Source organism: Nerophis lumbriciformis, linkage group LG25 (genome assembly GCF_033978685.3).
Source record: "Nerophis lumbriciformis linkage group LG25, RoL_Nlum_v2.1, whole genome shotgun sequence".
NCBI classification, from domain to species: Eukaryota; Metazoa; Chordata; class Actinopteri; order Syngnathiformes; family Syngnathidae; genus Nerophis; species Nerophis lumbriciformis.
The window spans coordinates 40563743-40588412 of record NC_084572.2 but is presented as its reverse complement, the minus strand read 5'-3'; the positions used below and the strand labels follow the sequence as shown (position 1 = coordinate 40588412).

At 33.4% G+C, this 24670-nt stretch overlaps 1 protein-coding gene across 3 annotated transcripts in view; it reads right to left on the bottom strand.

Annotated features, from left to right (window-relative positions):
* doc2g (double C2-like domains, gamma) overlaps window positions 1–24670 on the bottom strand; it is a 327390-nt gene that overhangs the window by 17181 nt on the left and 285539 nt on the right. For all 3 annotated transcript variants that reach the window (XM_061984408.2, XM_061984407.2, XM_061984409.2), the window contains 2 exons: window positions 21821–21902; window positions 21587–21683 (listed from right to left, as the gene is read on the bottom strand). In XM_061984408.2, coding sequence (XP_061840392.1) covers window positions 21587–21683; window positions 21821–21902 — 179 coding nt within the window. The remainder of the gene's footprint in view (window positions 1–21586; window positions 21684–21820; window positions 21903–24670) is intronic.

Sequence of the window (24670 nt, the reverse complement as noted above, 5' to 3'; positions counted from 1 at the left end):
AAAAATGTATTTAGTTTTTTTTTTTAAATTAATAAATATATTTATATATATATATATATATATATATATATATATATATATATATATATATATATATATATATATATATATATATATATATATATATATACATTGAGCAAACAACCTCAAAGTGCTACAGTGTATTAAACTTTAAAAACAAAAAAAAAACAAAAATAATAATAATAAACTACTCAGCTGCATGACTAATCAGTCATGCAGCTGAGACTGGAAACAATGCTGGTGGAGTTACTCTGCCAGTGGCTTTTATGTGCAAAAGTTCTGTCGCACGACTCAATGAAACATTCACTGATACACTATATTGCCAAAAGCATTTGGCCACCCATCCAAATGAGGAGAATCAGGTGTCCTAATCACTTGGCCCGGCCACATACCAAAACATTTTGGACAATTCCATGCTCCTAACCTTGTGGGAACAGTTTGGAGCGGGCCCCTTCCTCTTCCAACACGACTGTGCACAAAGCAAGGTCCATAAAGACATTGATAACAGAGTCTGGCGTGGATGAACTTGACTGGCCTGCACAGAGTCCTGACCTGAACCCGATAGAACACCTTTGGGATGAATTAGAACGGAGACTGAGAGCCAGGCCTTCAGTGTGTGACCTCACCAATGCACATTTGGAAGAATGCTGGAAAATTGCTATAAGGACACTCCGCAACCTTGTGGACAGCCCTCTCAGAAGAGTTGAAGCTGTAATAGCTGCAAAAGGTTCATATTGAACCCTACGGGTTGGGAATGGGATGGCACTTCAACTTCAACTTCATATGAGTTTGAGTTTGAGTTTGAGTTTATTTGGAACATGCAATCATACAACATGATACATCACAATCTCCAGTTTCTCTATTCAACATGTTCGAAAAGGAGTAGGAAGAAGCAGAGCTTATTTAATCCTACCCCTTTTCTTTTACATAACAGTTGCTAAAACTTTTGTTCACTTCCTGTTCTCAATGTATTCACAATATACTCCATAAGTAATCACAATAAAAAAATAAGTAAATAAATAATAATTGGTGAAGTAAGTCACATTTCATATGTTGAGATAAGTAAGATTATTTTGTGAGTGAAAGAATGAAAGAATGGATGAGTTAAATAAATTCAGAATGTTTATCTTCTTCTTTGTACTTTGTAAACACTTTTAAGTTTGAAGAGTTTCTTGAAGTGGATCATATTAGTACATTGTTTGATTGCTTTGCTTAATTCCATTCCATCATTTAATTCCACATACTGATATACTGAAGGTCTTAAGTGTTGTACGTGCATACAAATGTTTTAAATTACATTTCTCCCTAAGATTATATTTCTCCTCTTTTTTTTGAGAAGAATTGTTGTATATTCTTGGGTAGCAGCAGAGGTGGGACCAAGTCATTGTTTTGCAAATCACAAGTAAGTCTCAAGTCTTTGCCCTCAAGTCCGAGTCAAGTCCCGAGTCAAGACAGGCAAGCCCCGAGTCAAGTCCAAAGTCAAGACTGGAAAGTCTCAAGTCAAGTCCTAAGTCCTGTATTTTGAGTTTCGAGTCCTTTCAAGTCCTTTTAACCACAGACTAATATATTAACACAGATTGTGTATGCTTTTGAAACTCAGTATTTATTTATTAAAACAAGTGCATTTTAAATTGCAGGAAAGAAAATTGTGCTGACATTGCACTTTATAATAGCACTATTAACCAGTCATTTTAAACATTAACTCATTCCTTTACAGAACAAACACATTGAAAAATAAAGTGCAAATGTACTTATTTGTACAAAAGTGTTAACATTGAAAAAACATGACATATACGTGAACATAACAAAAAAGTTGTACTTTTTATATGTCAGGGCCCTATGCTGCATTGCATTTGCAAAAGACCAAATTGGCCAAGAGTCTGTCAGTCATTTGTGCACGATGGGGGCGTAGTATGATGCCACCATGGCTGAAAACTCGCTCCACTGGAGCACTGGAGGCAGGCACTGCCAAGACTCTCATGGCCACTCGGAACAGTGAAGGAAGAGTCTTCATGTTCAATGCCCAGAACAAAAGGGGGGAGAGAGTTGTTTTGGGTTGGTGCACTACTTGTAAGTGTATCTTGTGTTTTTTATGTTGATTTAATTAAAAAAAGAAAAAAGAAAAAAATTATTTCTTGTGCGGCCCGATACCAATCGATCCACGGAGCAGTACCGGGCCGCGGCCCGGTGGTTGGGGACCACTGAGGTAAACAACCAACAGTATGTCAGAAAGCTAGCTAAAACGGTACACATATTCATAATATAGTATACATTTTAACTGACCTTTATTTGACTATTTTTGTCTTTTTTTAGGTGGCTAAAATACGCGGTGCTGCTGACCGCCGTCTAACGTTACGTGTGATATATTGACTAACGTAACCCTGCTTAAAAAAAATCACTGAACAAAAAGTATGAATAAGGTAGTGAACTGCAACAGATTCCCGTGTTTGCAATAACGTTATAACGTTAGCAGTGAGTTTACAGCCTCACTGATTTAACTACACAGCAAATAAAAGTCACGTTACTTAGCCAATAAACGTTATCTTACATTCAAAACTTACCGTTCTTTGTGCAACTTCAAATGCCGGACGAAGTTGGAAGTTGTTGCCTCTCCATCAGTCATTTTGGAACCGCATGTGTTGCATACTGCAAACCGTTTTGTGTTGACCACCTCGTAATTTTTATACCCAAACAAAATTATTTTAGGTATCATTTTTTGTTCACTGGCGTGTGGTTTGGACATGTCTTCTTCGTTGGTTGTCCTGCAATTTGATTGGATGAATGCTGTGTGATGAAAACAAAGTAGATGTAATTTGATTGGCTGTTGTACTGAGAGCACACCAGCTGACACACGCAACGCTGATAGACAAGTACACAATGAAAAATACGGAGCGCTCCCGAATAACTTTTTCATCTTTGGGTTTTGGGGAAAGTAGCAAGTCATGTCAAGTCATGTCAATTCAAAAGGCTCAAGTCCAAGTGAAGTCACAAGTCATTGATGTTAAAGTCTAAGTCGAGTTGCAAGTCTTTTTACATTTTGTCAAGTCGAGTCTAAAGTCATCAAATTCATGACTCGAGTCTGACTCGAGTCCAAGTCATGTGACTCGAGTCCACACCTCTGGGTAGCAGGTTATAGTTTGCTTTGTGTATCATTTTAGCTGTTTGCAAATTCACTATGTCGTAGAATTTCAGTATCTTTGATTGAATAAATAAAGGATTTGTGTGTTCTCTATATCCAACATTATTCTAACTGATCTTTTTTGTAACACCGTTAATGAATGAAGTGTACTTTTGTAGTTATTTCCCCATATTTCTACACAGTAACTCAGATATGGTAACACTAGTGAGCAGTAGAGAATATGAAGTGATTTTTTGTCTAGAACATGTTTTGCTTTATTCATTATTGACGTGTTTCTTGCTACTTTATGTTGTATATTTTTTACGTGAGATTTCCAGTTCAATTTATTATCAATCATTATACCTAGAAATGTGGTTTCATTTACTCTTTCAATTTCTATTCCGTCTATTTGTATTTGTGTTTGACTTTCTCTTCTACTGTTACCAAATAGCATTATTTTAGTTTTACTGAGATTCAACGATAGTCTGTTTTTGTCAAACCATCTTTTTCATTTGTTAACTTCTTCTGTTATTATTTGTAGTATCTTCTGTGTGTTCTCTCCTGAACAAAACGCTGTTGTATCATCCGCAAATAATACTAACTTTAAATCTTTTGTAACTTTACAAATGTCATTTATATATAGATTGAATAATTGAGGTCCTAGTATTGATCCCTGAGGTACACCACAGGATATATTTAGCGTTGTAGAGGTGTGTTCGCCTAGTTTCACGTTGTCATGTCTGTGTGATCAGGTTTTATTTTTGGACTTTTTGTGCACTTTTGTTTTGTTTTGTCACCATAGTTACCCATTAGTTTCACCTGTCATGTCATGCACCTGTTTTGAGTCACGCACCTGTTGTTAATCATGTCCATAGTATTTAAGTTCATTCATTTTCTGTTGTTCGTCCTGACGACCTCACACCACATTTATGCTCTGTCCATTTTTTCATGTCCATGTTCACGCTGCTCCTTTTTTGTCCATGCCAAGTAAGTTTTCTTTATTCAAGCCATAGTTTGCAAGTTTTTGTTTAATTGTTCATAGTTTATTCTCCGCCACTGTGCGCGCCTTTTGTTTGATCCTTTTTTTTGTATTTATAGTTAATAAATAAATCATGTACCTTAATTCCCGCCTCGCCCGTGCCAACTTTCCGTTGCATCCTGGAAAAGCACACACCCCGGACCAAGTCTTGACACACGTATTGTTTCCTGTTCATTAGATAACTTCTTATCCAGTTTAAGACTAACCCTCTGATGCCATATCGTTCTAGTTTTTTGATGAAAATATTGTGATTAATTGTTTCAAATGCTTTAGTTAGATCCATAAAAACTGCTGCCGCACATTTTTTATTATCTATAGCATTGGTAATTTCTTCTGTGATTTCAATTAAAGCCATCGAAGTTGAAACATTAGCTCTGTATCCATATTGATTTTCTTCCGAGTATTCTATTTTTATTTATGAAACTCTCTAATCTGTTATTGAACAGTTTTTCAATGATTTTAGAAAATTGCGGAAGTAAGGAAACAGGTCTATAGTTTGTAAATTGATGTTTGTCGCCAGTCTTGTAAATTGGTGCCACTTTAGCTATTTTCATTTTGTTTGGAAATGTACCTGTTTGAAATGATAGGTTACTAATATACATTAATGGTCCTGAGATCTCTTCAATAACCTTTTTGATCGTTTCCATATCAATTCCGTTACAATCAGTTGAAGTCTTGGATTTACATTTTTTTCACGATTGTAACTATTTCCTGCTGTGTCACATTACTGAGGAACATGGAGTTGGGATTTGGCTCTATGGTATCATTATAGTCCTCAATTGAAACTGGGTCTGGAATCCTTTCTTCCAATTTTGGTCCAATATTTACAAAATAATTATTGAAGCTTTCAACTACTTCCTTTATGTTGTCATTTTTTTTTTATCCCCGTCTAAGAAGTATTGAGGGTAGTCCCTCTTAGTGCCATTTTTAATAATGCTATTGAGGATGCCCCATGTTGCTCTCATATTAGTTTTGTTCCTGTCCAATAATTCACTGTAATATTCTTTTCTACATAATCATAGTATGTATGTTAACTTGTTTTTATACTTTTTGTACTTAATTTCTGCCTCTGTAGTTCTTTGTGCTATAAATGTCCTATATAGTGTATTCACCACCCCGGTCTGCCTCTCTTTAAAAAGGGGAACCGGAGGGTGTGTTCTAACTATCGTGGGATCACACTCCTCAGCCTTCCCGGTAAGGTCTATTCAGGTGTACTGGAGAGGAGGCTACGCCGGATAGTCCAACCTCGGATTCAGGAGGAACAGTGTGGTTTTCGTCCTGGTCGTGGAACTGTGGACCAGCTCTATACTCTGGGCAGGGTCCTTGAGGGTGCATGGGAGTTTGCTCAACCAGTCTACATGTGCTTTGTGGACTTGGAGAAGGCATTCGACCGTGTCCCTCGGGAAGTCCTGTGGGGAGTGCTCAGAGAGTATGGGGTTTCGGACTGTCTGATTGTGGCGGTCCGCTCCCTGTATGATCAGTGTCAGAGCTTGGTCCGCATTGCCGGCAGTAAGTCGGACACGTTTCCAGTGAGGGTTGGACTCCGCCAAGGCTGCCCTTTGTCACCCATTCTGTTCTGAACTTTTATGGACAGAATTTCTAGGCGCAGTCAAGGCGTTGAGGGGATCTGGTTTGGTGGCTGCAGGATTAGGTCTCTGCTTTTTGCAGTTGATGTGGTCCTGATGGCTTCATCTGGCCAGGATCTTCAGCTCTCGCTGGATCGGTTCGCAGCCGAGTGTGAAGCGACTGGGATGAGAATCAGCACCTCCAAGTCCGAGTCCATGGTTCTCGCCCGGAAAAGGGTGGAGTGCCATCTCCGGGTTGGGGAAGAGACCCTGCCCCAAGTGGAGGAGTTCAAGTACCTCGGAGTCTTGTTCACGAGTGAGGGAAGAGTGGATCGTGAGATCGACAGGCGGATCGGTGCGGCGTCTTCAGTAATGCGGACGCTGTATCGATCCGTTGTGGTGAAGAAGGAGCTGAGCCGGAAGGCAAAGCTCTCAATTTACCGGTCGATCTACGTTCCCATCCTCACCTATGGTCATGAGCTTTGGGTCATGACTGAAAGGACAAGATCACGGGTACAAGCGGCCCAAATGAGTTTCCTCCGCCGGGTGGCGGGGCTCTCCCTTAGAGATAGGGTGAGAAGCTCTGTCATCCGGGGGGAGCTCAAAGTAAAGCCGCTGCTCCTCCACATGGAGAGGAGCCAGATGAGGTGGTTCGGGCATCTGGTCAGGATGCCACCCGATCGCCTCCCTCGGGAGGTGTTTAGGGCACGTCCGACCGGTAGGAGGCCGCGGGGAAGACCCAGGACACGTTGGGAAGACTATGTCTCCCGGCTGGCCTGGGAACGCCTCGGGATCCCCCGGGAGGAGCTGGACGAAGTGGCTGGGGAGAGGGAAGTCTGGGCTTCCCTGCTTAGGCTGCTGCCCCCGCGACCCGACCTCGGATAAGCGGAAGAAGATGGATGGATGGAGTGTATTCTTCTTCTTACAAGCATTTTTTAATCCTTTTGTCATCCATGGTTGATTATTCTTTTCTCTGCCTATTACTGAGTTGTATCCATACGTGAGTCAAGGCAGGTGTCAATATAGAGTATTTACAAACACAGCACACTCACGTCAAAAAGAAGCCACAGGAGTATTTTCAGCAAGGATTAATGGCGCACAAGCCAGAGAACATTCCTTTATCAAACTCCTTTTTTGTCTGCACGTCAGTGATAGGACCGGTGTTGAAAAAGTGCTACTAGAGAGCAGGACGACTATCTTAACCCTCAGTCGACTAACTGGACTATGAAGCTGAAGATCTCTGCTCTGCAAGGTGAAATTGGTCACTTTGAGAGGCCGAGTGGACAATTAGAGCTGACAAACCATTGAAACCTCAACAAAAACAATACTTAACTACAATTGAGGGTCTTGCCTTTAACACCCCAGACACAGCCAAAGATGCTTGGAAAAAATCTCTCCTCTTCCTTCAAAGACACAAACAGGATGTTGACTCCGGGCTTATGGACTAAACACGCACCCGTGGACTGCGATACACACCCTCATCACCAACACACATACTTTTTAGAGGCGGTATAGTACAGAATATGATTCATTAGTGTCACGTATACCGTACAACTCTACCCCTCGCTAAACAAATCACTAATCCTCGCCTCTAGTAGTTAAATTACTACTAATTCAGTGTGAAAAGCTTCGACTTATAATTTGTTTTTAAGCCAAAATGCGTCCATTCTGCCTCTTATGTCTCTGTCATGTCTGTGTAATCATGTTTTGTTTTAAGTCATGTTTTGTTTAGTTATAGGACTCTTTAGTTTCTGTCTTTTCACTCCCTTGTCTTGTTTCCATGATTACCCCATTAGTTGCACCCGTTCCACGTTTGGACTCATTGTGCACTCTTGATTGTCACCATAGCAACCCATTAGTTTTCACCTGTCACGGCACGCACCTGTTTCACGTCTTGAGTCACGCACCTGTTTTCGTTAATCATGTCTGTAGTATTTAAGTTCATTGTTTTCAGTTTGTCTTTCTGACGACCTCACCACATTTATGCTCTGTCCATTCTTTCCATGTCCATTCCTCAAGCAACTATTTTTGTCCAAGCCAAGTAAGTTTTTGTTCCATGTTTATAGTCTTTTTGTTTTCATAGTTTGTTCTCCGCCATTGTGCGTGTTTTTCGTTTGTACTTTTTTGCTATAGATTTTTGGTTTCATAGTTTATTCTCCGCCACTGTGCGCGCTTTTCGTTTGTACTTTTTTTTAAAATATATTAATAAATCATGTACCTTCATTCCCGTCTCGCCCGAGCCAACTTTCCGTTGCATCCCGGAAAAGCACACACCCAAGACCAAGTCTTGACAGTCTCCACAGTTTGTCTGCTTGTAAGTACACCGTGCGTATGCGCTGCCTAACATTTTACCATCAATGTCAAGGAAAAGAAACAAAGACTGGTATTTTTCAGAAGCAGTGTAGTACCGTTTTTAATTCATTAGCACGTCGGTAGATTAATGGTAGTTAGTAGTAGTTGTATACCATCCAACCCTAAGCTGCAGTGTCGCAGACATGGGAAGGGTTGAGGTCTGGGGATGTTAAAGTGATGGAAGGTTTGAGGTCTGGGGATGTTAAAGTGATCATAACTCACTGGGTGTCTCCTACCTCACACTCTGTGATCAAGCTCACTGGGAGGGGGGGGGGGTCATCTGTTCTCCTGGTAGCACCCTGCTGCTTCCTCATCCCTCCTCTAGCCCCGCCCCCATGAGCTCCATCTCCAGGGTGTAGACCAGGGATGGTTTTCATTGAGGGCCACATCACATCACAGTTATGGAGGGCCGTTTTTTAACTAATAGGATTTTTTTCTCCATGCATTTGAAACTTCCATCCATCCATTTTCTACCTCTCAGCTGCATTCGGGCGGAAGGCATTTGAACAATAAATATTTATTTCACCAAAAATATCTGTCGATTTTACAGTAAAAAAAAGTCACCAGAATTTTACTGTAAAATATACAGTTTTTTTTTTTTTTTTTTTTTTTTTTACAACATCAAGTAATACAGTAAATGGAAAATAGTACAGCTGTTTTTTTTTTTCACTGTAATTTTTACAGTGTTTTTTTATTTATTTATTTACTTATTTTTAAACAACATATTAGTGTAAATAGAGAAATTAGTACCACTGTTTTTTTTTTTTTATTCTGGCAACTGATTTGCCATTTTTTTGTAACTTTTTTTTGCTTTAATTCCATTTACAGTAATACACCGTAAAAAGAGCTAAAGATTTAACGGTAAAAAAAACGGCAGCTCGGTAGACAGAATTTTACTGTAAAAAAACATATTTATATATAACATATTATTTCATAAAAAATATCTGTCGATTTTACAGTAGAAAAAAAAATTAACCCGAATTTTACTGTAAAATATACAGTGTTTTTACAACATCAAGTAATACAGTAAGTGGAAAATAGTACAGCTGTTTTTGTTTTACTGTAATTTTTTACAGTGGTTTATTTATTTATTTATTTATTTATTTTTAAACAACATATTAGTGTAAATAGAGAAATTAGTACCACTGTATTTTTTTTATTCTGGCCATTTTTTTGTAACTTTTTTTTGCTTTAATTCCATTTACAGTAATACACCGTAAAAAGAGCTAAAGATTTAACGGTTAAAAAAAACGGCAGCTCAGTAGACAGAATTTTACTGTAAAAAAAAAAAAAAAAAAAAGTAGTAGTAGTTATTCAATTTGCACTTATAAGCTATTAAAAATGTTTCTATTTTTTTTTTTTACTTTTTTAAACAACATTAGTGTAAATAGAGAAATTAGTACCACTGTATTTTTTTTATTCTGGCCATTTTTTTGTAACTTTTTTTTTGCTTTAATTCCATTTACAGTAATACACCGTAAAAAGAGCTAAAGATTTAACGGTTAAAAAAAACGGCAGCTCAGTAGACAGAATTTTACTGTTAAAAAAAAAAAAGTAGTAGTAGTTATTCAATTTGCACTTATAAGCTATTAAAAATGTTTCTATTTTTTTTTTACTTTTTTAAACAACATTAGTGTAAATAGAGAAATTAGTACCACTGTTTTTTTGTTTTTATTCTGGCAACTGATTTGCCATTTTTTTGTAACTTTTTTTTGCTTTAATTCCATTTACAGTAATACACCGTAAAAAGAGCTAAAGATTTAACGGTAAAAAAAACGGCAGCTCAGTAGACAGAATTTTACTGTAAAAAAACATATTTATACATAACATATTATTTCATAAAAAATATCTGTCGATTTTACAGTAAAAAAAAAAGTCACCAGAATTTTACTGCAAAATATACAGTAATTTTACAACATCAAGTAATACAGTAAATGGAAAATAGTACAGCTGTTTTTGTTTTACTGTAATTTTCACAGTGGTTTATTTATTTATTTTTAAACAACATATTAGTGTAAATAGAGAAATTAGTACCACTGTATTTTTTTTATTCTGGCCATTTTTTTGTAACTTTTTTTTGCATTAATTCCATTTACAGTAATACACCGTAAAAAGAGCTAAAGATTTAACGGTTAAAAAAAACGGCAGCTCAGTAGACAGAATTTTACTGTAAAAAAAAAAAAAAAAAAAAGTAGTAGTAGTTATTCAATTTGCACTTATAAGCTATTAAAAATGTTTCTATTTTTTTTTTTGCTTTTTTAAACAACATATTAGTGTAAATAGAGAAATTAGTACCACTGTTTTTTTTTTATTCTGGCAACTGATTTGCCATTTTTTTGTAACTTTTTTTTGCTTTAATTCCATTTACAGTAATACACCGTAAAAAGAGCTAAAGATTTAACGGTAAAAAAAACGGCAGCTCAGTAGACAGAATTTTACTGTAAAAAAACATATTTATACATAACATATTATTTCATAAAAAATATCTGTCGATTTTACAGTAAAAAAAAAAGTCACCAGAATTTTACTGTAAAATATACAGTGTTTTTACAACATCAAGTAATACAGTAAGTGGAAAATAGTACAGCTGTTTTTGTTTTACTGTAATTTTTTACAGTGGTTTATTTATTTATTTATTTATTTATTTTTAAACAACATATTAGTGTAAATAGAGAAATTAGTACCACTGTATTTTTTTTATTCTGGCCATTTTTTTGTAACTTTTTTTTGCTTTAATTCCATTTACAGTAATACACCGTAAAAAGAGCTAAAGATTTAACGGTTAAAAAAAACGGCAGCTCAGTAGACAGAATTTTACTTTAAAAAAAAATAAAATAAAAAAAGTAGTAGTAGTTATTCAATTTGCACTTATAAGCTATTAAAAATGTTTCTATTTTTTTTTTAACTTTTTTAAACAACATTAGTGTAAATAGAGAAATTAGTACCACTGTTTTTTTTTTTATTCTGGCAACTGATTTGCCATTTTTTTGTAACTTTTTTTTGCTTTAATTCCATTTACAGTAATACACCGTAAAAAGAGCTAAAGATTTAACGGTGAAAAAAAACGGCAGCTCAGTAGACAGAATTTTACTGTAAAAAAACATATTTATACATAACATATTATTTCATAAAAAATATCTGTCGATTTTACAGTAAAAAAAAGTCACCAGAATTTTACTGTAAAATATACAGTAATTTTACAATATCAAGTAATACAGTAAATGGAAAATAGTACAGCTGTTTTTGTTTTACTGTAATTTTCACAGTGGTTTATTTATTTATTTATTTATTTTTAAACAACATATTAGTGTAAATAGAGAAATTAGTACCACTGTTTTTTTTTTAATTCTGGCAACTGATTTGCCATTTTTTTGTAACTTTTTTTTGCTTTAATTCCATTTACAGTAATACACCGTAAAAAGAGCTAAAGATTTAATATTTTAATATTTATTTCATAAAAAATATCTGTCAATTTTACAGTAAAAAAAAAGTCACCAGAATTTTACTGTAAAATATACAGTAATTTTACAATATCAAGTAATACAGTAAATGGAAAATAGTACAGCTGTTTTTGTTTTACTGTAATTTTCACAGTGGTTTATTTATTTATTTATTTATTTTTAAACAACATATTAGTGTAAATAGAGAAATTAGTACCACTGTTTTTTTTTTAATTCTGGCAACTGATTTGCCATTTTTTTGTAACTTTTTTTTGCTTTAATTCCATTTACAGTAATACACCGTAAAAAGAGCTAAAGATTTAATATTTTAATATTTATTTCATAAAAAATATCTGTCAATTTTACAGTAAAAAAAAAGTCACCAGAATTTTACTGTAAAATATACAGTGTTTTTACAACATCAAGTAATACAGTAAATGGAAAATAGTACAGCTGTTTTTGTTTTACTGTAATTTTTACAGTGGTTTATTTATTTATTTTTAAACAACATATTAGTGTAAATAGAGAAATTAGTACCACTGTTTTTTTTTAAATTCTGGCAACTGATTTGCCATTTTTTTGTAACTTTTTTTTTTTGCTTTAATTCCATTTACAGTAATACACCGTAAAAAGAGCTAAAGATTTAATATTTTAATATTTATTTCATAAAAAATATCTGTCGATTTTACAGTAAAAAAAAAAGTCACCAGAATTTTACTGTAAAATATACAGTGTTTTTACAACATCAAGTAATGCAGTAAATGGAAAATAGTACAGCTGTTTTTTTTTTTCACTGTAATTTTTACAGTGTTTTTTTTATTTATTTATTTACTTATTTTTAAACAACATATTAGTGTAAATAGAGAAATCAGTACCACTGTTTTTTTTTTTTTATTCTGGCAACTGATTTGCCATTTTTTTGTAACTTTTTTTTGCTTTAATTCCATTTACAGTAATACACCGTAAAAAGAGCTAAAGATTTAACGGTAAAAAAAACGGCAGCTCAGTAGACAGAATTTTACTGTAAAAAAACATATTTATACATAACATATTATTTCATAAAAAATATCTGTCGATTTTACAGTAAAAAAAAAAAGTCACCAGAATTTTACTGTAAAATATACAGTGTTTTTACAACATCAAGTAATACAGTAAGTGGAAAATAGTACAGCTGTTTTTGTTTTACTGTAATTTTTTACAGTGGTTTATTTATTTATTTATTTATTTATTTTTAAACAACATATTAGTGTAAATAGAGAAATTAGTACCACTGTATTTTTTTTATTCTGGCCATTTTTTTGTAACTTTTTTTTGCTTTAATTCCATTTACAGTAATACACCGTAAAAAGAGCTAAAGATTTAACGGTTAAAAAAAACGGCAGCTCAGTAGACAGAATTTTACTGTAAAAAAAAAAAAAAAAAAAAGTAGTAGTAGTTATTCAATTTGCACTTATAAGCTATTAAAAATGTTTCTATTTTTTTTTTACTTTTTTAAACAACATTAGTGTAAATAGAGAAATTAGTACCACTGTTTTTTTATTTTTATTCTGGCAACTGATTTGCCATTTTTTTGTAACTTTTTTTTGCTTTAATTCCATTTACAGTAATACACCGTAAAAAGAGCTAAAGATTTAACGGTAAAAAAAACGGCAGCTCAGTAGACAGAATTTTACTGTAAAAAAACATATTTATACATAACATATTATTTCATAAAAAATATCTGTCGATTCTACAGTAAAAAAAAAAGTCACCAGAATTTTACTGTAAAATATACAGTGTTTTTACAACATCAAGTAATACAGTAAGTGGAAAATAGTACAGCTGTTTTTGTTTTACTGTAATTTTTTTACAGTGGTTTATTTATTTATTTATTTTTAAACAACATATTAGTGTAAATAGAGAAATTAGTACCACTGTATTTTTTTTATTCTGGCCATTTTTTTGTAACTTTTTTTTGCTTTAATTCCATTTACAGTAATACACCGTAAAAAGAGCTAAAGATTTAACGGTTAAAAAAAACGGCAGCTCAGTAGACAGAATTTTACTGTAAAAAAAAAAAAAAAAAAAAGTAGTAGTAGTTATTCAATTTGCACTTATAAGCTATTAAAAATGTTTCTATTTTTTTTTTACTTTTTTAAACAACATTAGTGTAAATAGAGAAATTAGTACCACTGTTTTTTTATTTTTATTCTGGCAACTGATTTGCCATTTTTTTGTAACTTTTTTTTGCTTTAATTCCATTTACAGTAATACACCGTAAAAAGAGCTAAAGATTTAACGGTAAAAAAAACGGCAGCTCAGTAGACAGAATTTTACTGTAAAAAAACATATTTATACATAACATATTATTTCATAAAAAATATCTGTCGATTCTACAGTAAAAAAAAAAGTCACCAGAATTTTACTGTAAAATATACAGTGTTTTTACAACATCAAGTAATACAGTAAGTGGAAAATAGTACAGCTGTTTTTGTTTTACTGTAATTTTTTTACAGTGGTTTATTTATTTATTTATTTATTTATTTTTAAACAACATATTAGTGTAAATAGAGAAATTAGTACCACTGTATTTTTTTTATTCTGGCCATTTTTTTGTAACTTTTTTTTGCTTTAATTCCATTTACAGTAATACACCGTAAAAAGAGCTAAAGATTTAACGGTTAAAAAAAACGGCAGCTCAGTAGACAGAATTTTACTGTAAAAAAAAAAAAAAAAAAAAGTAGTAGTAGTTATTCAATTTGCACTTATAAGCTATTAAAAATGTTTCTATTTTTTTTTTACTTTTTTAAACAACATTAGTGTAAATAGAGAAATTAGTACCACTGTTTTTTTATTTTTATTCTGGCAACTGATTTGCCATTTTTTTGTAACTTTTTTTTGCTTTAATTCCATTTACAGTAATACACCGTAAAAAGAGCTAAAGATTTAACGGTAAAAAAAACGGCAGCTCAGTAGACAGAATTTTACTGTAAAAAAACATATTTATACATAACATATTATTTCATAAAAAATATCTGTCGATTCTACAGTAAAAAAAAAAGTCACCAGAATTTTACTGTAAAATATACAGTGTTTTTACAACATCAAGTAATACAGTAAGTGGAAAATAGTACAGCTGTTTTTGTTTTACTGTAATTTTTTTACAGTGGTTTATTTATTTATTTATTTATTTATTTTTAAACAACATATTAGTGTAAATAGAGAAATTAGTACCACTGTATTTTTTTTATTCTGGCCATTTTTTTGTAACTTTTTTTTGCTTTAATTCCATTTACAGTAATACACCGTAAAAAGAGCTAAAGATTTAACGGTTAAAAAAAACGGCAGCTCAGTAGACAGAATTTTACTGTAAAAAAAAAAAAAAAAAAAGTAGTAGTAGTTATTCAATTTGCACTTATAAGCTATTAAAAATGTTTCTATTTTTTTTTTACTTTTTTAAACAACATTAGTGTAAATAGAGAAATTAGTACCACTGTTTTTTTTTTTATTCTGGCAACTGATTTGCCATTTTTTTGTAACTTTTTTTTGCTTTAATTCCATTTACAGTAATACACCGTAAAAAGAGCTAAAGATTTAACGGTAAAAAAAACGGCAGCTCAGTAGACAGAATTTTACTGTAAAAAAAACATATTTATACATAACATATTATTTCATAAAAAATATCTGTCGATTTTACAGTAAAAAAAAAAGTCACCAGAATTTTACTGTAAAATATACAGTGTTTTTACAACATCAAGTAATACAGTAAGTGGAAAATAGTACAGCTGTTTTTGTTTTACTGTAATTTTTTTACAGTGGTTTATTTATTTATTTATTTTTAAACAACATATTAGTGTAAATAGAGAAATTAGTACCACTGTATTTTTTTTATTCTGGCCATTTTTTTGTAACTTTTTTTTGCTTTAATTCCATTTACAGTAATACACCGTAAAAAGAGCTAAAGATTTAACGGTTAAAAAAAACGGCAGCTCAGTAGACAGAATTTTACTGTAAAAAAAAAAAAAAAAAAAAGTAGTAGTAGTTATTCAATTTGCACTTATAAGCTATTAAAAATGTTTCTATTTTTTTTTTTACTTTTTTAAACAACATTAGTGTAAATAGAGAAATTAGTACCACTGTTTTTTTGTTTTTATTCTGGCAACTGATTTGCCATTTTTTTGTAACTTTTTTTTGCTTTAATTCCATTTACAGTAATACACCGTAAAAAGAGCTAAAGATTTAACGGTACAAAAAAACGGCAGCTCAGTAGACAGAATTTTACTGTAAAAAAACATATTTATACATAACATATTATTTCATAAAAAATATCTGTCGATTTTACAGTAAAAAAAAAAAGTCACCAGAATTTTACTGTAAAATATACAGTAATTTTACAACATCAAGTAATACAGTAAATGGAAAATAGTACAGCTGTTTTTGTTTTACTGTAATTTTCACAGTGGTTTATTTATTTATTTATTTATTTTTAAACAACATATTAGTGTAAATAGAGAAATTAGTACCACTGTTTTTTTTTATTCTGGCAACTGATTTGCCATTTTTTTGTAACTTTTTTTTGCTTTAATTCCATTTACAGTAATACACCGTAAAAAGAGCTAAAGATTTAACGGTAAAAAAAACGGCAGCTCAGTAGACAGAATTTTACTGTAAAAAAAAAAAAAAAAAGTAGTAGTAGTTTTTCAATTTGCACTTATAAGCTATTAAAAAATGTTTTTATTTTTTTTAAACTTTTTTAAACAACATTAGTGTAAATAGAGAAATTAGTACCACTGTTTTTTTTAATTCTGGCAACTGATTTGCCATTTTTTGTAACTTTTTTTTGCTTTAATTCCATTTACTGTAATACACCGTAAAAAGAGCTAAAGATTTAACGGTAGAAAAAAACGGCAGCTCAGTAGACAGAATTTTACTGTAAAAACAAAAAGAAAAAAAGTAGTAGTAGTTTTTCAATTTGCACTTATAAGCTACTAAAAATGTTTCTATTTTTTTTTACTTTTTTAAACAACATTAGTGTAAATAGAGAAATTAGTACCACTGTTTTTTTTAATTCTGGCAACTGATTTGCCATTTTTTTGTAACTTTTCTTTGCTTTAATTCCATTTACAGTAATACACCGTAAAAAGAGCTAAAGATTTAACGATTAAAAAAAACGGCAGCTCAGTAGACAGAATTTTACTGTAAAAAAAAAAAAAAAGTAGTAGTAGTTTTTCAATTTGCACTTATAAGCTATTAAAAAATGTTTCTATTTTGTTTTACTTTTTTAAACAACATTAGTGTAAATAGAGAAATTAGTACCACTGTTTTTTTTTATTCTGGCAACTGATTTGCCATTTTTTGTAACTTTTTTTTTTGCTTTAATTCCATTTACTGTAATACACCGTAAAAAGAGCTAAAGATTTAACGGTAAAAAAACGGCAGCTCAGTAGACAGAATTTTACTGTAAAAAAAAAAAAAAAAAAAAGTAGTAGTAGTAGTTTTTCAATTTGCACTTATAAGCTATTAAAAAATGTTTCTATTTTTTTTTACTTTTTTAAACAACATTAGTGTAAATAGAGAAATTAGTACCACTGTTTTTTTTTATTCTGGCAACTGATTTGCCATTTTTTTGTATCTTTTTTTTGCTTTAATTCCATTTACAGTAATACACCGTAAAAAGAGCTAAAGATTTAACGGTAGAAAAAAACGGCAGCTCAGTAGACAGAATGTTACTGTAAAAAAAAAACAAAAGTAGTAGTAGTAGTTTTTCAATTTGCACTAATAAGCTATTAAAAATGTTTCTATTTTTTTTTGCTTTTTTAAACAACATATTAGTGTTAATAGAAAAACAGTACCACTGATTTTTTTTATTCTGGCAACTGATTTGCCATTTTTTTGTAACTTTTTTTTGTTTTAATTCCATTTACAGTAATACACCGTAAAAAGAGCTAAAGATTAAACGGTAAAAAAAACGGCAGCTCAGTAGACAGAATTTTACTGTAAAAAAAAAAAAAAAAAAAAAGTAGTAGTAGTAGTTTTTCAATTTGCACTTATAAGCTATTAAAAATGTTTCTCTTTTTTTTTTACTTTTTTAAACAACATTAGTGTAAATAGAGAAATTAGTACCTCTGTTTTTTTTTTTATTCTGGCAACTGATTTGCCATTTTTTTGTAACTTTTTTTTGCTTTAATTCCATTTACAGTAATACACCGTAAAAAGAGCTAAAGATTTAACGGTAAAAAAAACGGCAGCTCAGTAGACAGAATTTTACTGTAAAAAAACATATTTATACATAACATATTATTTCATAAAAAATATCTGTCGATTTTACAGTAAAAAAAAAGTCACCAGAATTTTACTGTAAAATATACAGTGTTTTTACAACATCAAGTAATACAGTAAATGGAAAATAGTACAGCTGTTTTTGTTTTACTGTAATTTTTACAGTGGTTTATTTATTTATTTTTAAACAACATATTAGTGTAAATAGAGAAATTAGTACCACTGTTTTTTTTTTAATTCTGGCAACTGATTTGCCATTTTTTTGTAACTTTTTTTTTTGCTTTAATTCCATTTACAGTAATACACCGTAAAAAGAGCTAAAGATTTAACGGTAAAAAAAACGGCAGCTCAGTAGACAGAATTTTACTGTAAAAAAAAAAAAAAAAAGTAGTAGTAGTTTTTCAATTTGCACTTATAAGCTATTAAAAATGTTTCTATTTTTTTTTTAATTTTTTAAACAACATTAGTGTAAATAGAGAAATTAGTACCACTGTTTTTTTTATTCTGGCAACTGATTTGCCATTTTTTTGTAACTTTTTTTTGCTTTAATTCCATTTACAGTAATACACCGTAAAAAGAGCTAAAGATTTAACTGTTAAAAAAACGGCAGCTCAGTAGACAGAATTTTACTGAAAAAAAAAAAAAAAAAGTAGTAGTAGTAGTTTTTCAATTTGCACTTATAAGCTATTAAAAATGTTTCTATTTTTTTTTACTTTTTTAAACAACATTAGTGTAAATAGAGAAATTAGTACCACTGATTTTTTTTATTCTGGCAACTGATTTGCCATTTTTTTTAACTTTTTTTTGCTTTAATTCCATTTACAGTAATACACCGTAAAAAGAGCTAAAGATTTAACGGTAGAAAAAAACGGCAGCTCAGTAGACAGAATTTTACTGTAAAAAAAAAAAAAAAAAAAAAAGTAGTAGTAGTTATTCAATTTGCACTTATAAGCTATTAAAAATGTTTCTATTTTTTTTAACTTTTTTAAACAACATTAGTGTAAATAGAGAAATTAGTACCACTGTTTTTTTTTTTATTCTGGCAACTGATTTGCCATTTTTTTGTAACTTTTTTTTGCTTTAATTCCATTTACAGTAATACACCGTAAAAAGAGCTAAAGATTTAACGGTAAAAAAAAAAACGGCAGCTCAGTAGACAGAATTTTACTGTAAAAAAAAAAAAAAAAAAAGGAGTAGTAGTAGTTTTTCAATTTGCACTTATAAGCTATTAAAAATGTTTCTATTTTGTTTTACTTTTTTAAACAACATATTAGTGTTAATAGTAAAACAGTACCACTGATTTTTTTTATTCTGGCAACAGATTTGCCATTTTTTAAAAACTTTTTTTGCTTTAATTCCATTTACAGTAATACACCGTAAAAAGAGCTAAAGATTTAACGGTAGAAAAAAACGGCAGCTCAGTAGACAGAATTTTACTGTAAAAAAAAAAAAAAAAAAAAAAAAGTAGTAGTAGTAGTTTTTCAATTTGCACTTATAAGCTATTAAAAAATGTTTCCATTTTTTTTTTAAACTTTTTTAAACAACATATTAGTGTTAATAGAAAAACAGTACCACTGATTTTTTTTATTCTGGCAACAGATTTGCCATTTTTTTAAAACTTTTTTTGCTTTAATTCCATTTACAGTAATACACCGTAAAAAGAGCTAAAGATTTAACGGTAAAAAAAACCGGCAGCTTAGTAGACAGAATTTTACTGTAAAAAAAAAAAAAAAAAGTAGTAGTAGTAATTTTTCAATTTGCACTTATAAGCTATTAAAAATGTTTCTATTTTGTTTTACTTTTTTAAACAACATTAGTGTAAATAGAGAAATTAGTACCACTGTTTTTTTTTTTTATTCTGGCAACTGATTTGCCATTTTTTTGTAACTTTTTTTTGCTTTAATTCCATTTACAGTAATACACCGTAAAAAGAGCTAAAGATTTAACGGTAAAAAAAAAAACGGCAGCTCAGTAGACAGAATTTTACTGTAAAAAAAAAAAAAAGGAGTAGTAGTAGTTTTTCAATTTGCACTTATAAGCTATTAAAAATGTTTCTATTTTGTTTTACTTTTTTAAACAACATATTAGTGTTAATAGTAAAACAGTACCACTGATTTTTTTTATTCTGGCAACAGATTTGCCATTTTTTAAAAACTTTTTTTGCTTTAATTCCATTTACAGTAATACACCGTAAAAAGAGCTAAAGATTTAACGGTAGAAAAAAACGGCAGCTCAGTAGACAGAATTTTACTGTAAAAAAAAAAAAAAAAAAAAAAAAAGTAGTAGTAGTAGTTTTTCAATTTGCACTTATAAGCTATTAAAAAATGTTTCCATTTTTTTTTTAACTTTTTTAAACAACATATTAGTGTTAATAGAAAAACAGTACCACTGATTTTTTTTATTCTGGCAACAGATTTGCCATTTTTTAAAAACTTTTTTTGCTTTAATTCCATTTACAGTAATACACCGTAAAAAGAGCCACAGATTTTACAGTTAAAAAATCGGCAGCTAAGAAGACAGAATTTTACTGTTTTTTTTTTTTTACAGTGTACAATTTAATGAATAACTTTGAAACCATAAGTTAAACAAGTACTTATTTTTATTTTGAAAATAAATAGTTTGGAGAGTCAGATATTATGATCTTTGTTGCAATGTAGGATAATATCAAAATTGAAAAGTTATGTAATTGAATGCATTACATTTATTTTTTTTCTATCAAAATGGGAAAAACTGAAAACAATTCGTAGGAAAATATAAGGTAACGTATTTTCTGGACCATAGGGCGCATTGGATTATAAGGCGCACTGCCGATCAGTGGGTCTATTTTCCATCTTTTTTCATATATAAGGCACATTAAAGGAGTCATTTTATTTTATTTTGATTATTTTCTAAAAGTAAAAGACTTCCTTGTGGTCTACATAACATGTAATGATGGTTCTTTGCTCAAAATGTTGCATGGATGATGTTTTACACATCATCTTCAAGTCTCTTCAGGATGCACCGTTAGTGGGCGGTCTTATTTACGTGCCTCCACTTCGACGGCGTCATCTTTGTTGTAGCGGTGTAGCGTGCAAGGACGGGAGTAGAAGAAGTGTCAAAAGATGGCGCTAACTGTTTTAATGACATTCACACTTTACTTCAATCAATAACGGAGCAGCATCTCCTCATCCATAAACAACCACACAGGAAATGTGTCCCGTGAAAAACCGTCCCACCGGAATGCTCTAATAACTAAAGTTCCTTGGGTGAATAATGTAAAGTCACTACACCGGTATGTTTTAGTGCTTTCATGGTGAGTTTACTGACAGATATAAGTAAGAACTTTACACTACTTTATATTAGAAATGGCAACAGCGGAGGATGAATGTCACATAATAAGAAGATAAAGAAAAAGAAGAAGATTATCCACTACGGACTACAAATGCAGATCCCAAATACAGATCAGCAGGCACCAGAAGGTAAGAAAAGTTGCTGTTTCATAATATTGTGAAACAAAACGTCAGATAATATGTCTTACCTTATACACACACAGCATAATAATACTCCTATGTTGAAGGAAATACAATAACCATCAACACCACAGAGCAGGAAAACATTTGATTTCTTAAGCCTCTCATTTCCTTTTTATGTTCAATCTTTCCTCTGCGGTCTTCTCATGCATCTTAAATAACTCTTAATTAACTCTCCTTTCCCAGCAGTCCCCCCATCTTCCTCCACCCACGCTCGGCCTGGTTTTTTTTTTTACTGTTTTTCTACAATCCCCGCTCCTTTCCATCATAGCCGGACAGCGTACCTATGAAGTCGTTACTCATCCCCAGGTCGTAGTCCCACACTGAGATCTCCAGGGTTTTCTTGGCCAGCTGGTCCAGCGTCACCTCGTAGGAAAACTCCTGCGGGGACGCAAACGCGTTCCCAGGTGAGAAGATGGAACCTTGAAACCTTTCAGCGCATCCAACATCATTTGTCTGCGGCGTTATTTATTCCGACATGTTTATTAGGGTTGACGGAACATGTCGCCAGGTGTTACCTCGTTAAACTCAGGGTTGAGAGTCTTTTTCTTCACCGTCGTCTTGTATTTGGACTTCTTCCCCATGTCAGGCTGCAGGATGCTAACGAGGAGAAAGAAACTGTGGCATTAATTCAACACGAGGACGTATTAATAAACTCACAGTCTACCTGGCATAGGTAGCAAATTCAATACTGAAAGGTATAGGTGCTGCTACAATTCTCAATATCAATTAGGCAAATAAGCCTGATAGACATTTCTGCAATTTAAAGAGTTAAAGCGGTCGTATTAGGATTGTTTTTTCTACAAAACCCCAAAAGCAGTGAAGTTGTCACCTTGTGTAAATGGTAAATAAAAAGAGAATACAACAAATCCTTTTCAACTTATATCATACTTGCCAACCTTGAGACCTCCAATTTCGGGAGGTGGGGGCATGGTTGGGGGCGTGGTTAAGAGGGGAGGAGTATATTTACAGCTAGAATTCACCAAGTCAGGTATTTCATATATATATATATATATATATATATATATATATACATATATATATATATATATACATTAGAGATGCGCGGATAGGCAATTATTTCATCCGCAACCGCATCAGAAAGTCGTCAACCATCCGCAATCCACCCGATCTAACATTTGATCAGAACCGCATCCGCCCGCCATCCGCCCGTTGTTATATATCTAATATAGACGATGCAAGGCATTAGTGAGGTTATAAAGCTTTTGCCTGTTAAAGAAAAGAGACTGATCCAATGCAGCACAGACATTCGCGTGCCACGCTGTCACGACCCAGACGCACACCAGTGCGCAATCATATGGGAGCCGCGCTGAGCGCACCTCCAAGCGCGTCTCGCTGCCGGCGACGGCCGGGTATATGGGCCCGACGCTCCAGCGCCATCCATTTTCAGGGCTAGTTGATTCGGCAGGTGGGTTGTTACACACTCCTTAGCGGGTTCCGACTTCCATGGAAACCGTCCTGCTGTCTATATCAACCAGGGTGAGCCCCACCCCTTTCGTGAGCGCACTACGCGCGGAGTGACCCCTGTTACGCGCCCCCGGCAACAGGGGTGGCGGGCAGGTAAGCTGCGCGGGCGGAGCGCGCGCAGTGACCCCCGTTACGAGCCCCCGGCCACGGGGGTGGCGGGCAGGTAAGCTGCTTACCTGCTGCGCGTGACGCCGGCCGCGGTGAAGGCGGACGAGGCGGGGTGTCGGTGCGGTGGGCGCGGTGGTGACCCTGGACGTGCGTCGGGCCCTTCTCGCGGATCGCCTCAGCTACGGCTCCCGGTGGGGCCCTCTCGGGGGAAGGGGCCTCGGTCCCGGACCCCGGCGAGGCGTCCCTTCTCCGCTCCGTAAAAGTGTCCATCTCTTTTTTTTTTTTTCTTCTGTTGTGGCATATGCTGCAGGTGCCTGCTCGTTTTTCGTATGTGGGTAACAACATTTAACTATGTATATATATTTACCAATTGGTTTAATTGCCACCCGCCTGAATCTATTTAAAATCTAATTTGTTTTTATTTCAACTGCCCGACCCGACCCGACCCGACCCGCGGATAAAATCTAATTTTTTTTAATTGCATCCGCCCGATCCGCGGATAATCCGCGGACTCCGCGGTTGTGCCCGCAAACCGCGCATCTCTAATATATATATATACAAATAAATAAAAGAAATACTTGAATTTCAGTGTTCATTTATTTACACATATACACACACATAACACTCATCTACTCATTGTTGAGTTAAGGGTTGAATTGTCCATCCTTGTTCTATTCTCTGTCACTATCTTTCTAACCATGCTGAACACCCTCTCTGATGATGCATTGCTGTGTGGCACGCACAAAAGTGCTTTCATCAAATGCACTAGATGGCAGTTGTCACGTTCAAACACTGAGGACATCTATTAAACAAGACAAGAGGCAAGGAATCAAACAGAGACAGAATTCAATTTGGACTCAATATTGAGGAGAGACATGGCCACTGCACTCTCTGTACAGTCCTGCACCACGCTCTGACGAAGAAGGTTTTCGTCTCCTCATTTATTCAGATGTTCAATGTTCACGCACCAACACATGTCACAGCAGGAATGGGAAGTATGTAAAACAGTCATTGTTTTCGGTCGCTTTGAAGACCAAGAAGAGGATTTCTCGGGCTTGGGCTCTTCCTGGATCCAGCTGGGGGCAGGTGTTGGAGGACAATGGATAACCCCTCCCGTCTCCTGACCACAGCAACTTCAAGAGGGCAGCGGGTCGTAAATAGCGTTGACCTCGGTTACCAAATAGTTGGAAGAGAGTTTGTGAAATACTTCAGAGAGAGTTTGTTTAACACTTCGAAGAGAGTTCCTCTGGAAGTTGAGCAGATCCTGCCATCTGTCCGTGTTGAAATCACAGTGGCGTTTCACGAGCCTTCTTCCTCTTGTTAGGCCTCGAAAGACAGCATTCATAATACAACGTTTCTTTTGTGATAACTTACAAACAATTATTCCAACAGCAGTATTGTCCTGTTTAAGAGTGTCACAACATTGCTGTTTACGGCAGACGGACTGCTTTACTGTAGACGTTGTTTATATTGTGGGAAAGCGGACTCAGGTCCGCATGGAGCTGGAGGGGACGTGGCCTCCAACTCCGCCTGAATTTCGGGAGATTTTCGGGAGAAAATTTGTCCCGGGAGGTTTTCGGGAGAGGCGCTGAATTTCGGGAGTCTCCCGGAAAATCCGGGAGGGTTGGCAAGTATGACTTATATTCAATTGAATAGACTGCAAAGACAAGATATTTCATGTTCACACTGAGAAACTTTCTTATTTTTTGCAAATATTAGCTCATTTGGAATTTGATGCATGCAACATGTCTCAAAAAAAGCTGGCACAAGTG